The sequence below is a fragment of the Erpetoichthys calabaricus genome, chromosome 2, assembly GCF_900747795.2.
Source record: "Erpetoichthys calabaricus chromosome 2, fErpCal1.3, whole genome shotgun sequence".
In the NCBI taxonomy this organism is placed as follows: Eukaryota; Metazoa; Chordata; class Cladistia; order Polypteriformes; family Polypteridae; genus Erpetoichthys; species Erpetoichthys calabaricus.
In genome coordinates, this window is record NC_041395.2 from 162426220 (window position 1) to 162440712 (window position 14493).

Genomic DNA, 14493 nt, shown 5'->3' on the forward strand with positions numbered 1-14493 from the left:
TGTCCTGAAGCCATTCCTTTGATATCTTGGCTGTGTGCTTAGGGTCGTTGTCCTGCTGAAATATGAACCGTCGCCCCAGTCTGAGGTCAAGAGCGCTCTGGAACAGGTTTTCATCCAGGATGTCTCTGTACATTGCTGCAGTCATCTTTCCCTTTATCCTGAATAGTCTCCCAGTCCCTGCTGCTGAAAAACATCCCCACAGCATGATGCTGCCACCACCATGCTTCACTGTAGGGATGGTATTGGCCTGGTGATGAGCTGTTTGGATTATCCTCTGTGAAGGATGGCCAGCCATATATTCCGGTCCACACCTCCCAGCAGCATAGAGGTTCCCCGAATTCCAGCAGGGCCTCATGGACCTTGTAGTTTTTACAACCAGCCCTGCTGGATACCATGGGGACCTCCAGGAGATGCTGTAGGGAGACTCAGGGAATTCCCTATGCCCTATAACCCGGAAGTATGTCGTAGGCGAGGTGACAAGGGAAATATCGTGCTTCCGGGATGAAAAAAAGGACTTTTTATCTGACCCGGAAGTGATAAGGAATCACATGGACTGCAGGGTTGTAACCACTTCCGGGTCAGAGAATATAAAAGGACCATGGGTAATCCCAGACGATGAGCTGAACTGGGTGAAAGGGTGGCAACGCGTCTGGGAGTGGAGGATTGTATTGATTGTTTATTTGTGATTATTGTTTTTTGTATCAGTATGCTGCTGCTGGAGAATGTGAATTTCCCCTTGGGATTAATAAAGTATCTATCTATTGATTTATTGGAGTATAGTGGAGTGGAGGGTGCTTTGTGCACCTTTATTATTATAATAAATAACATTTTGGATTTTTATCTGGTGTCTGATGTCTGGTCTGAGGGTTCAAGGGGTCACAGGGACCCTTAAACTGTCACACCTCCAAACGTGACGCCTGGCATTCACACCAAAGAGTTCAATCTTTGTCTCATCAGACCTGAGAATTTTCTTTCTCATGGTCTGAAAGTCCTTCAGGTGCCTTTTGGCAAACTCCAGGCGAGCTGCCATGTGTCTTTTACTAAGGAATGGCTTCCGTCTGGCCACTCTACCATACAGGCCTGATTGGTGGATTGCTGCAGAGATGGTTGTCCTTCTGGAAGGTTCTCCTCTCTCCACAGAGGACCTCTGGAGCTCTGACAGAGTGACCATCGGGTTCTTGGTCACCTCCCTGACTAAGGCCCTTCTCCCCCGATCGCTCAGTTTAGATGGCTGGCCAGCTCTAGGAAGAGTCCTGGCGGTTTCGAACTTCTTCCACTTACAGATGATGGAGGTCACTGTGCTCATTGGGACCTTCAAAGCAGCAGAATTTTTTCTGTAACCTTCCCCAGATTTGTGCCTCGAGACAATCCTGTCTCTGAGGTCTACAGACAATTCCTTTGACTTCATGCCTGGTTTGTGCTCTGACATGAACTGTCAACTGTGGGACCTTATATAGACAGGTGTGTGCCTTTCCAAATCATGTCGAATCAACTAAATTTACCAGAGGTGGACTCCATTTAAGCTGCAGAAACATCTCAAGGATGATCAGGGGAAATAGGATGAACCTGAGCTCGATTTTGAGCTTCAAGGAAAAGGCTGTGAATACTTATGTACATGTGCTTTCTCAATTTTTTTATTTTTAATAAATTTGCAAAGACCTCAAGTAAACTTTTTTCACGTTGTCATTATGGGGTGTTGTGTGTAGAATTCTGAGGAAAAAAATGAATTTAATCCATTTTGGAATAAGGCTGTAACATAACAAAATGTGGAAAAAGTGATGCACTGTGAATACTTTTTGGATTCACTGTATATATATTAGGCCTGGGAAAGTTAAAACATGAATTTTTGCAATTACTGTGGCCTTTTTTACAAGTTAAAAAATATTGTCACATCACGGATACACGCCTCAGGCAGTGCTTTGGTCAGAGTGGCACTTTCATGTTTTTTTTTTGTTTTTTTTTTAACATTACAAAACAATAATACTGTAATGATCAGGCTGGAGATGCAGAGGCCCATATGGCTGGACAGCTACTATGCACTGTGCTTTCAGAAGGCACAGTGCATTATACCAATGAAACATTGGAGTGAGAGGTATAAGTTCCAGTAAAAGGGACCAGGCACATAGCATATGAATCTGAGTGGGTAAGGTGCTGGGATAGAAGCACTTTTGCTCAGTGTTGGTAACAAAGTGTGGGAATTGCAGTCAGTAGAGAAGTGTGATAGTGAAAGAGCGGCGTGCTTCTGAGCTGTAACACTGAAGTGGAAGACAGTATAGAGGGGTTAGATGAGTCTGAGTGCGATTAAAGTCAAGGTGATCACAGAGCTGAATTTATGTTTTTTAATCTATTCCTATTGTCACCATGGATTCCCGCAAGGCACTCTGGGACTTGGAGTTTGGTACAGCCCTGTTGGGTTCCGTGGGGGGACGCTGGAGCAGCTGCAGAACCCTATTGTTGGATTCCACTACACCTGGGAGTGATTCCAGGTAATACTGATGAGCCACCTGGAGCACTCCCTGGAGTTTAATAAAAGGAGCTGCTCTACTCCATTTGTAGAGACAGAGTCAGGTGGTAGAAGAGACAAAGCTTCCCTGGAAGAGTGGAGGGGAAGGACAAAGAGTGGAAGAGAAAGAGCTGTGTTTTATGTACTGAGCTGTGGGGATTAGAGAAAAGCACTCCTCAGCTATAAAAAAAAATGTGTGTGCTGGACTGGAACTCGAGGTCCTGCCTGTCTGTGTTGGGGTTAGGGCAGCTGTACACACCCCAGTGGTCCACAATATATATTTATATACAGGTATATACAGGTGCTGGTCATAAAATTAGAATATCATGACAAAGTTGATTTATTTCAGTAATTCCATTCAAAAAGTGAAATTTGTATATTAGATTCATTCATTACAAACAGACTGATGTATTTCAAATATTTATTTCTTTTAATGTTGATGATTATAACTGACAACTAATGAAAGTCCCAAATTCAGTATCTCGGAAAATTAGAATATCAATTAAGACCAATGCAAAAAAAGGATTTTTAGAAATGTTGGCCAACTGAATGGTATGAACATGAAAAGTATGAGCATGTACAGCACTCAATATTTAGTTGGGGCTCCTTTGGCCTGGATTACTGCAGCAATGCAGCGTGGCATGGAGTCGATCAGTCTGTGGCACTGCTCAGGTGTTATGAGAGCCCATGTTGCTCTGATAGTGGCCTTCAGCTCTTCTGAATTGTTGGGTCTGGCGTATTGCATCTTCCTCTTCATAATACCCCATAGATTTTCTATGGGGTTAAGGTCAGGCGAGTTTGCTGGCCAATCAAGAACAGGGATGCCATGGTCCTTAAACCAGGTACTGGTAGCTTTGGCACTGTGTGCAGGTGCCAGGTCCTGTTGGAAAATGAAATCTGCATCTCCATAAAGTTCCTCAGCAGCAGGAAGCATGAAGTGCTCTAAGACTTCCTGGTAGACGGCTGCGTTGACCTTGGACCTCAGAAAACACAATGGACCAACACCAGCAGATGACATGGCACCCCAAACCATCACTGACTGTGGAAACTTTACACAGGACCTCAAGCAACGTGGATTCTGTGCCTCTCCTCTCTTCCTCCAGACTCTGGGACCTTGATTTCCAAAGGAAATGCAAAATTTACTTTCATAAGAGAACATAACTTTGGACCACTCAGCAGCAGTCCAGTCCTTTTTGTCTTTAGCCCAGGCGAGATGCTTCTGACGCTGTCTCTTGTCCAAGAGTGGCTTGACACAAGGAATGCGACAGCTGAAACCCATGTCTTGCATACGTCTGTGCGTGGTGGTTCTTGAAGCAGTGACTCCAGCTGCAGTTCACTCTTTGTGAATCTCCCCCACATTTTTGAATGGGTTTTGTTTCACAATCCTCTCCAGGGTGCAGTTATCCCTATTGCTTGCACACTTTTTTCTACCACATCTTGTCCTTCCCTTCGCCTCTCTATTAATGTGCTTGGACACAGAGCTCTGTGAACATCCAGCCTCTTTAGCAATGATCTTTTGTGTCTTGCCCTTCTTGTGCAAGGTGTCAATGGTCGTCTTTTGGACAACTGTCAAATCAGCAGTCTTCCCCATGATTGTGTAGCCTACAGAACTAGACTGAGAGACCATTTAAAGGCTTTTGCAGGTGTTTTGAGTTAATTAGCTGATTAGAGTGTGGCACCAGGTGTCTTCAATATTGAACCTTTTCACAATATTCTAATTTTCCGAGATACTGAATTTGGGACTTTCATTAGTTGTCAGTTATAATCATCAACATTAAAAGAAATAAACATTTGAAATACATCAGTCTGTGTGTAATGAATGAATCTAATATACAAGTTTCACATTTTGAATGGAATTACTGCAATAAATCAACTTTGTCATGATATCTAATTTTATGACCAGCACCTGTATATATGTACTTCACACCTTCCATATTTGCTAGACTTTTTTTGTTCTTTATGTTAAATCTAAGACTGAAGGGACAGTTATTTACTACTGTGTTAGAAATCCATAAAAAATTGACAGGAGACTCTGAACACAGTAAGAAGGAAATGTTTCCAGGAATGGAAAAAGTCCTGGGACAAGTGTATTGCATCTCAAGGAGAGTATTTTGCTTTTTTGACAGTGACTGAAAGGGAATTGTTTTAAGTTGTTTATTAAATATTTTCCTAACAATTCTGGACATTTTTGGTCTCCCCTTGTGTGTTTGTATGTGTATATATATCAAATTTGGCCATGTAACTTAATATACTTAGTTTCCCAATAAACATTGAAGGTAAGTTTGTAGATTTTTTGTAAGGTGGCTTGAAAAGAGGTGTCTTCTCAATAAATAATGATAACTTGTAGGAGATACTTAAAGATTGTTACAATACAGCATTTAGTACATTCGGTCGTATCATTTAAAAGCCAAATAAAGATCCACAGTGCCTCATTTTAGATAAGACAACAATTGGTAGGGATCATTACATTTTCGGTACTCTCAGAGCTAAAAATAAGAATAGTTAAGGAAATAAATTTTTACAAAATATTTATTGTGTACTTAATATCATCAGCCATGTATCTACACAAAATATCTTCCAGATGTAAGGCACCCATTCTTCAAAATCATGAAAAACTCTAGGAACATAATGGGCAACCTGTTTACAGGCCAAGTTTTGTCCTTTGCCAATGTCTTCTTTTAGAATTGTACCTGATCTTGTTACCAGTCTTATTGCAAATCTTCTGGGGGATTCGTCTATTCTGCTTCTGTTTCTTGGCAAGGAACCGCTTGATCCTAAAAGTCTTGTGGAAGGACATATTGAAATCCACAACACTCTCACAACAGTGGCGGGTGGCAAACAACAAGAAATTTTAATTAGTAAAAGCGTTTAACATATTTGAACAATAGTAAGTGATTTTTAAGTCAAGTCAGGTAGTTTTATTGTCTGCACATTACAGGTAGAAGGTCTCTATTTTTACTTTGATTACATCAGTCTACAGTCACAAAACCCTGCTTTTTTGCAATGTATTGGTTTTTGGAAATGTTGCATTCATCTAAAAGCTTATGTTTTCATGTGTGACTTTGAAGCACCTAGAATTTTAAACTTACGTTCAAATATAGTTGAGTATATGCTTATTTTTAACTACCCAAGGTGTATTTTTAGAATGGGATAAGGAAAGAAAGCAAAGGTTCATGTGTGGTGACTCTGTTGCCATTGCCAGCTGGCCCATCCATCATCCCACCATCCACACTGCCTCTCTATCAATGTCTCTGCTGTCATGAGTCAAGAATTTGTTCTTTTTGGGTCTAATTGGATTTCAGAATTACAGTAACTCCTGGCTGGGTTGTAAATGTGAACGTCATCATATCTGACTTGTCTTAGTTCAAGGTGGACAAACTTCTGATTCTCCTTTGTATTGATCACTATGAGACTTCACTCTTGATGAAGCCTCATCCAATACTCCACTAGAAAAGTGCATGGTACTCCTTTTTATATTACAGCAGATAGAAGCAGCACACAACATTGCCCGGGTAAGTAATGTTATGCTGTGGTTTTTTTGTCTGCTTGTGTGGCTTAACTCTATTTAGATGTTTTATTTGCTCTGAGCCAGCAGGTGTCAGTATTGTGCAGACTGTAGTTCACAAGAGAAAAAGAAGACCTGGACCCCAAGGTCAAAATTTTAAGTACCAAAATCTTGTCTATATGGTCCTAGAGAGCAACTATGCAAAATTTGGTCCAGACCCAACAAAGTGTGCATGATTGTATAGGGAACAGACAGAAATTGTATATATTGATAGATGTCAATATTCATATCTAGTTTTTTGGCTAATTTGACAGCCCTACTGAACTTCTTGTAACTAAGGCTTCTGTGTTTAGATACTAGATAGAATATAGCGTGAGACATGAGCACTGGTTGCTCAAAAGGTACCATTTAATATACACATGCACACACTCTAGTAGCAAGCCAGATGCAGCAGCTTATTTTGTAATTTGCAGTCATCATGTGCTCATCAGTTTGGTCTTCTGCCTTTGCAGCTTATATCCTGCTTAAGTTTGAGTGGGCTGGCTTAGGTTTCTTTTTTTTTAACAAATCATTATTCAATTTTTTTCAGTATGTGAAGGCCAAAGTACAGTAAATGCTCAACAGTATGCATTTAAAGCCAACATACTTGCTAATAGATGCAAGTTTAATTGTTCTGGTTTCATGGCATTAGTGTTGTTTTCTTTGAGCCATATTCATATTAATGTGACAAATCGTTTCTATTTGACAGTGACACTCCTGATTGTACCCCAAGGTCTGTATACAGTATATAATATATATATATATATATATATATATATATATATATATATATATATATATATGTGTATATGTGTGTCACTGGATGTAACTGGTAGCATGTTCAGCACCACAATATGGTTTGTCACATGCAAAGCTTGATCAGCAGCTGTCTGCTTAGTCGATCAGTAGAACCTGCTAGTTATATTTCACAGTATCCTAAGTGCCCGTCCCAGCCTTATGGTCTCTGGGAGTATAACTGCTAGGAAGATAAGGTGACATTTTGAGCAATCCCTCAGCAGAAAGAGCATGTATCTTCCAAGTAAACAGTTGTCAGTCAGTGTTGGATTGTTGTGCTTCATTATGCCTCATCCAACTCTTTGAGGTACTGTGTCATTAGGAAAAAACATAGGGGGGGTTAAGCGTATGGTCAACATACTGTACATGTCCATGTCCATGGTTCATTTAAGTTTAAATTGTTTGTGATTTAAAGTCCAATAATATTGCTTCGTTGACATTTTATTGGTAAGTCTGAAATTGTTTTCTTTAAATTAAGTAGTAAAACATTACTCATTTTTGCAGATTTTACAAAATCGGTTTTTGAACAATCTGACCTCATTTGTAGCCCCACATCTGCCTGTATATGTTGCCATTGTCATGTATTGGTTTCAGAGTTACACAAGTAAAACTAGAACACTTCTATAAAAGCACTGCTTATTATTTGAAGGAACTGTCTTTCAGAGAAACTCAAACTGAGTTTATTTCCCAGCATTGCCTCCTGAATTTAAAGGCATTCTCTTGTGTAAAGGTTTTTATTATCACAAGATAAGAGACTTGTCTTTAAAGACAGCTGATCCTGCTTTTATTTGATTAGTGTGTGTGTGAGCGTGTGCTTTTTGAACTGAGCAGGCTTTAGAAAGTGAAGTGCCACATTTACTGCCACTATTTACTATTTTGGTACCAATAGATAGCACTGCATGATTTCCAGTTGCTCACTCATAATGCGTTAGCTTTTGTGATACAGAGGTTTGAAAATCTGTCATGAAATCAGTTACTTGGAGCATTGCCTCAGCAATGTCAGTTAACTCTGGTTCTTGATATTTTATGCCCAAACCACCAGAACAATACAAAACTACTCAACCTTTGAACAATCTGTTTATCTTGAGACCTCTGATTTGCCTTTGAGAGTGACTTCATCTGTCAACAAGAATGATTAACATGTTTTAAGGAGGTCTTTGTGCTTTTAACCTCACTTGGAATTATTTTCACACTGTTCTGAAGCACTGGATACTTTTGAATAAACTGTATATTGGTGTCTTTTCTTCTGGGATATGATATTTTTGTCATTGTTATAAAAATCAATTCTGACTGGTCAGAACTAAATGCCAAGGGTTTTATAAGAATCTGGATCAGTAAACAATAAGCAAAGTTTTGGCACATGATATGCTAGAGTAGATTTTAGAATCCTGCAATTGAGTTAGATTTGTAGAGCAGTTTGGACAAGCAAACAAAGCTCATTATTGTTGTTCACCCAATTTCTTCAAAGCAACTTTGAGTCAAGTTTTGAAGGCCCCCAAAGTACCTCTGTTTAACACAGTATTTGTTAATTTATTTCACATATCTATGGTTTTCTGCATGCAGAAAATCTTTCTAACATTTTTTTTAAATGTACTGTACTCTTAATCTTTGTTTGCTTAAACTAAAAAGTTTCAACTTCAATATTCCTTATTACTCATTCCATTCAGTACTGGATTCAGCTTATTCGCAATTCTCTAGACTTTCTCTGGCACGGATGTGGCTTTTAGTTAGCCTGGAGTTCAAAACTGTACAAAGTACTCCGGATGAGGACCCCAAGTGTTTTATATTGCTTAATCATAATCTCCCTTAACTTATAATAATAATAATAATAATAATAATAATAATAATAATGCATTTTATTTAACTTGTACTCCTTATATCAGGCTATATAACCCTACATGCTGTTAGCCTTCTGAATGGCTTCTGTACACTTTCACCTCCGTAACATATCCCGTGTTCGCTCCTTCCTCTCCTTCTCTAATGCTGAGAAACTTGTACATGCTTTTATCACATCCCGCATCGATTATTGTAATTCCCTACTGGCAGGTGCCCCTTCTAATCTTATATCACAGCTCCAGCTTATTCAAAACTCAGCTGCAAGAGTCCTTACTCGAACCAGCAGCAGCGAGCACATCACACCCATCCTGCTCCGTCTTCACTGGCTCCCTGTGTCCTACAGAATCGAATATAAAATCCTACTAATAACCTACAAAGCTTTAAATAACCTTGCACCAAACTACATCAGTGACCTCCTCCATCACTATGTGCCTGCCCGCCCACTAAGGTCCTCTGATTCTGGTAATCTTGTTGTGCCCCTCACTAATCTACACTCTATGGGTGACAGGGCCTTCAGCTGTATAGCGCCCAGACTCTGGAATGACCTACCAAAATTAATCAGGTCAGCTGACTCCATGAATTCTTTTAAAAAACAACTCAAAACTCATCTGTTCAGGAAGGCTTTTAGCTCTACTTGACTTTATTACCTTTCTCTCAGTTTACTTCTCTGTCAAGATGCCAACGTAACCTGTATGTGTGTGCGAGACCATCAATTATGTTGTCTGTTTTTTTTTCAGAATTTACTGTCTTAATCTTCTTTATTTATTTATCTGGTTTGTACAATGCTATATACTGTATATTCTGCCGTTCTTTATTATATTCTGTAAGTGCCTTGAACATGGGAAAGGCGCTATATAAATAAAATGTATTATTATTATTATTATTATTACACTGTCTAGATGTGGGCAATGATGAGGTCATTAAAACTTATACAATTTTCTCATAACATGTATTTTCAAGTTTCATATCTCCAAGGGTGTATTCAAACCTAACATTTTTGCTTCATATATGTAATACTTTACATTTACTTGCAGTCAGTTTCATCAGCCCAGTTTGTCCAAGTCATCAGTAAACTTAACCAGCATAATAGTTATGTTCATATCCAGATCATTTATATATTTTTAAAAAGAGCAGCTGCCCCAGCACTGTTCACTGAGGAACATCACTTTTAGCATCACCCTAATTCTGAGAAAGTTCCCTGCGCCATAACCCTTTGCTTTCTCTTTTTAAAACAATTTTGCAACCGTCTACAAACTATGCTATGAATTCCTATTTCTTGAAGTTTGATCACAAGCTTCTTATGTGAGGCCTTATCAAGAGTCTTCTAAAAAATCCAACTCAATAATAACATACGGAATTCTATGATCATATATGCTTTTGTTGCTTTCTTATAGAACTCCAGCATGTTAGAGAAACATCTCCCGTTCTAAAGTCATGCTGACTATTTTGCTATTACAAGTGTTCTTAACATGTACTGCTCAATCTTTTCTTTAATAATTGCTTTCATTAATTTACCCATATTGCACATTAAGCTTACTGAACTGTATTTACTTGGATCTGCCCTTTTACCATTTTTACTAAATTAGACTGCATACCAATCTGTAGGAATTTCCCCTGTGTGTTGTGATTTTTTTTCAATGCAGGCATTTAAGCGTTTAAAAAATATCCTCTTTAACCTCCTTACACATTGTATGATAAATGTTAGCTAGTCCCAGTGATTTGTTTAATTTAAGCAATATTGCAAATACAGAGCTCAGAGATACAACCGCAAATGTTGCTGACATTATTTGCGTTGCGCTGCTAAAATCAAATGTCAAGTGTCATGTGTTGTCTAGCAATGAAATTTACCTGAAAGCCGGAGCATGACGGTGTTGTATTTTGTGTAGTTAAATAGTTTGGCATGGACACATTTTTAATTGTTTCTTATTCTTGCATTTTTAAGCTGCACTGATGCCAGTGGCATAATGGTGCATTCATAAAACCATCGGTTTCTGGTGATTACTAATAAATCTTCAGGGAAGAAACTTAGCTTTTTTTATCCCTATTGAAAGTGAAGAATATATTGTCTAGATCAATAAAATTACAATTCTAATTCATGGACTTTATATTGTACATTTTAGTCTGTAGGATTGTGAAAAATGTGTGACACGGTAGCATGGTGGTCTTTGTCCACATGAAATTCACATGTGCCCCCCATTTGTGTGTTTTTTTTCACCGAAACTACAGTTTTCTTCCCTCATCCTCAAACCCGGAAAATGTGCAGATTAGTTTAATTGGAGATTCTAAATTGGCCCAGTGTGAGCACAAATGTGAGTTTATATTGGATGGGTCTGGCAATGGATTGATGCCCATCCAGAACTGTTTTCCTTGTTTCTGATAGTGCTGGGGCTCCCCCATGGTACTGAATTGCATAAAGTGGATTTGATAATGTTACTTTATATTAAGCTTAATATGAAAATTCACAAGGATGTGAAATGTTTTGCAGTGTACTGCATATAGAAGTTTACCAGGTCTTAGAATGGATGACAGTAAGCCAGTTATCTGATTTTTATCATTTGAAGTACAGCCTTATGTTTGGTTCTTTCAATCAGTATGCTATTTAACTGTGTATTACAGGGCCTTATACAGTCAGCTCAAAGTTCTTTAAAAAAAGCATTGAATTCACAGTTACGGAGAATTAAAAATGAAGCTGATTGTCCTAAAAAACACACAAATAGCCACTGTGGTGGACTCCACTGCATAGGAATTAAGAGTTCCTGACCTTTGATATTTCTGAAAGATTTGATCAGCTAAAGGTTCAGGGAGGAAGATTACTGACAAATGCCATGCTCTAATTCAGGCAAGAGGTCACAATAGCATGGCAGGGTACGGACTTTTTAAATCAATCATGCTTTACATGACATAAAAACTTTCACAGCAAGTTTACTAAGATACAGTGAAAAGCCTTCATTGAAAAATAAGTGGAAACTTACATGAAGTTGGCTACTGCTACACTGCGTCATTTTGTATTTATTGCCTGTTACATTTCTTTTTTATTTTACTTTGAAGTTATTGTATAGTGCTGGATGCATACGTGTAGTAAGCATAATAAGAATAAACTTAAACAACTGATTTAAATTAAACTGAATTTTCTAGTTAGTGGATGTTTCCAGTTGTACAATGTTATACCTATGACATGTTTATTTTCTTACTTTTTTCTTACAGAGATGAGGTTGACTAACTGACCTTTTCATCCATTGACATTGTTTTACTAGCAATAGGATACAGATTGGAGAGAGAGAGAAAGATTTGAAAGGTTGTTTCTGTGACATTTTACATTTCTTTCTCCAAGTATATTTAGTTATTTATCTCAGTCTATCAACACTGACAATTAAAAAGCGTAAAATATAGGGAGAGGGGAAAGTCTAATAAAAGATGCTAAGTCTGGGATAAAGATAGTCAGATACAAGGAAGCTCTAATGAGACAATGTCTTGTCGTCTTAAATACATAGTCTGTATAATACATGAATCTGGTATTTCAATTTGCACAGAGCAAATCTTGTGCCTTTTGAATCATCAAAGGGAATAACATTCATCCATTTTCAAACCCACTTCATGGTTGTTGGGGCCAGAGCCTTTCCCTGCATCATCATGCTAATGGCAGGAATCAGTCCCAGATAGAACACAAGTCCATCACACATTCTTTCATACACCAATCAGAGCTGTCAACTAACCTAACACACATGGTTTTGGGATGAGGGTGACCTGGAATACCAGGTGGAAAAAGACATACAGACGGAAAAAGAACATTCAGTAGTTTGTCTGTTTACTCATATTTTTATATTTTTGTACTTAATTAAATTTTAGTTTTTCACTTTCAAGATAGGTATACATAGTTTAAGGCAAAGTAATAGTTTGGACCTTTCCAAACCTTGCTGACTAACTGCCTGCCTGTGGAGGGACTGGTTGGACTGATGAGTCTTTGAGAGAAATGTTTACTGAGAAAACAGCTTTCTTCTTAAACTTCAGGAAGGTGAAGTAACAATAGTTAATGGTTGAAGTGGCCATCTAAGATATGGATGAACAGCTTTGTTAGTAAGCTTGCAAAAAGACTTCATTAGTAAACTACCCGTTTTCATATTCTGTTATTGAACAAACAGAAATTTAAGTAATTGCATTTACCAAGCTCAAACTGCAGATGGCAGCAATAACCATGTTTTTTTTTCCTTTACTATTAGTACCTGTAGAGTTTTTAACACATACATACCTTATGTACTTCCCATGGGCTCACCACCTATGGGAGGGGCCAAGGAGGTCGGGTGCAGTGTGAGTTGGGTGGTGGCCGAAGGCGGGGACCTTGGCGGTCTGATCCTCGGCTACAGAAGCTGGCTCTTGGGACGTGGAATGTCACCTCTCTGAAGGGGAAGGAGCCTGAGCTAGTGCGCGAAGTTGAGAGGTTCCGGCTAGATATAGTCGGACTCACCTCGACGCACAGCTTGGACTCTGGAACCAATCTCCTTGAGAGGGGCTGGACTCTCTACCACTCTGGAGTTGCCCTCGGTGAGAGGCGCAGAGCGGGTGTGGGTATACTTATTGCCCCCCGACTTGGAGCCTGTACATTGGGGTTTACCCCGGTGGACGAGAGGGTAGCCTCCCTTCGCCTTTGGGTGGGGGGACGGGTCCTAACTGTTGTTTGTGCGTATGCACCGAACAGCAGTTCAGAGTACCCACCCTTTTTGGAGTCCCTGGATGGGGTGCTAGAGGGCATACCTTCTGGGGACTCCCTCGTTCTGCTGGGAGACTTCAATGCTCACGTGGGCAATGACAGTGAGACCTGGAAGGGCGTGATTGGGAGGAATGGCCCCCCCGATCTGAACCCGAGCGGTGTTTTGTTATTGGACTTCTGTGCTCATCACGGATTGTCCATAACGAACACCATGTTCAAGCATAGGGGTGTTCATATGTGCACTTGGCACCAGGACACCCTAGGCCCCAGTTCGATGATCGACTTTGTGGTCGTGTCGTCGGACTTGCGGCCACATGTCTTGGACACTCGGGTGAAGAGAGGGGCGGAGCTGTCAACTGATCACCACCTGGTGGTGAGTTGGCTTCGATGGTGGGGGAGGATGCCGGTCAGGCGTGGTAGGCCCAAACGTGTTGTGAGGGTCTGCTGGGAACGTCTGGCAGAGCCCCCTGTCAGAAGTAGCTTCAACTCCCACCTCCGGCAGAACTTCGACCACATCCCGAGGGAGGTGGGGGACATTGAGTCCGAATGGGCCATGTTCCGTGCCTCTATTGTTGAGGCAGCTGACCGGAGCTGTGGCCGTAAGGTGGTCGGTGCCTGTTGTGGCGGCAATCCCCGAACCCATTGGTGGACACCGGCGGTGAAGGATGCCGTCAAGCTAAAGAAGGAGTCCTACAGGACCCTTTTGTCCTGTGGGACCCTGGAGGCAGCTGATAGGTACCGGCAGGCCAAGCGGAATGCGGCTTTGGTGGTTGCTGAGGCAAAAACTCGGGCATGGGAGGAGTTTGGGGAGGCCATGGAAAACGACTTTCGGACGGCTTCGAAGAGATTCTGGTCCACCATCCGGCGTCTCAGGAAGGGGAAGCAGTGCAGTGTCAACACTGTATATGGTGGGGATGGTGCGCTGCTGACCTCGACTCGGGACGTTGTGGGTCGGTGGGGGGAGTACTTCGAAGACCTCCTCAATCCCATTAACATGCCTTCCAATGAGGAAGCAGAGCCTGGGGACTCAGAGGTGGGCTCCCCCATCTCTGGGACTGAGGTCACCGAGGTGGTCAAAAAACTCCTTGGTGGCAGGGCCCCGGGGGTGGA

General features: G+C 40.5%; 3 protein-coding genes across 3 annotated transcripts in view; 1 reads left to right on the forward strand and 2 right to left on the reverse strand.

Moving 5' to 3' along the window:
• LOC127526866 (uncharacterized) overlaps window positions 1-14493 on the reverse strand; it is a 345966-nt gene that overhangs the window by 62909 nt on the left and 268564 nt on the right. The gene's annotated exons all lie outside the window — the stretch shown is intronic.
• Window positions 1-14493, forward strand: part of pld1a (phospholipase D1a) — a 287428-nt gene that overhangs the window by 51335 nt on the left and 221600 nt on the right. The gene's annotated exons all lie outside the window — the stretch shown is intronic.
• On the reverse strand, window positions 5095-5346 carry LOC114646499 (60S ribosomal protein L39-like). The gene has a single exon (XM_051924026.1). The coding sequence runs from the start codon at window positions 5298-5300 to the stop codon at window positions 5145-5147; it is 156 nt and encodes a 51-aa protein (XP_051779986.1). The 5' UTR covers window positions 5301-5346; the 3' UTR covers window positions 5095-5144.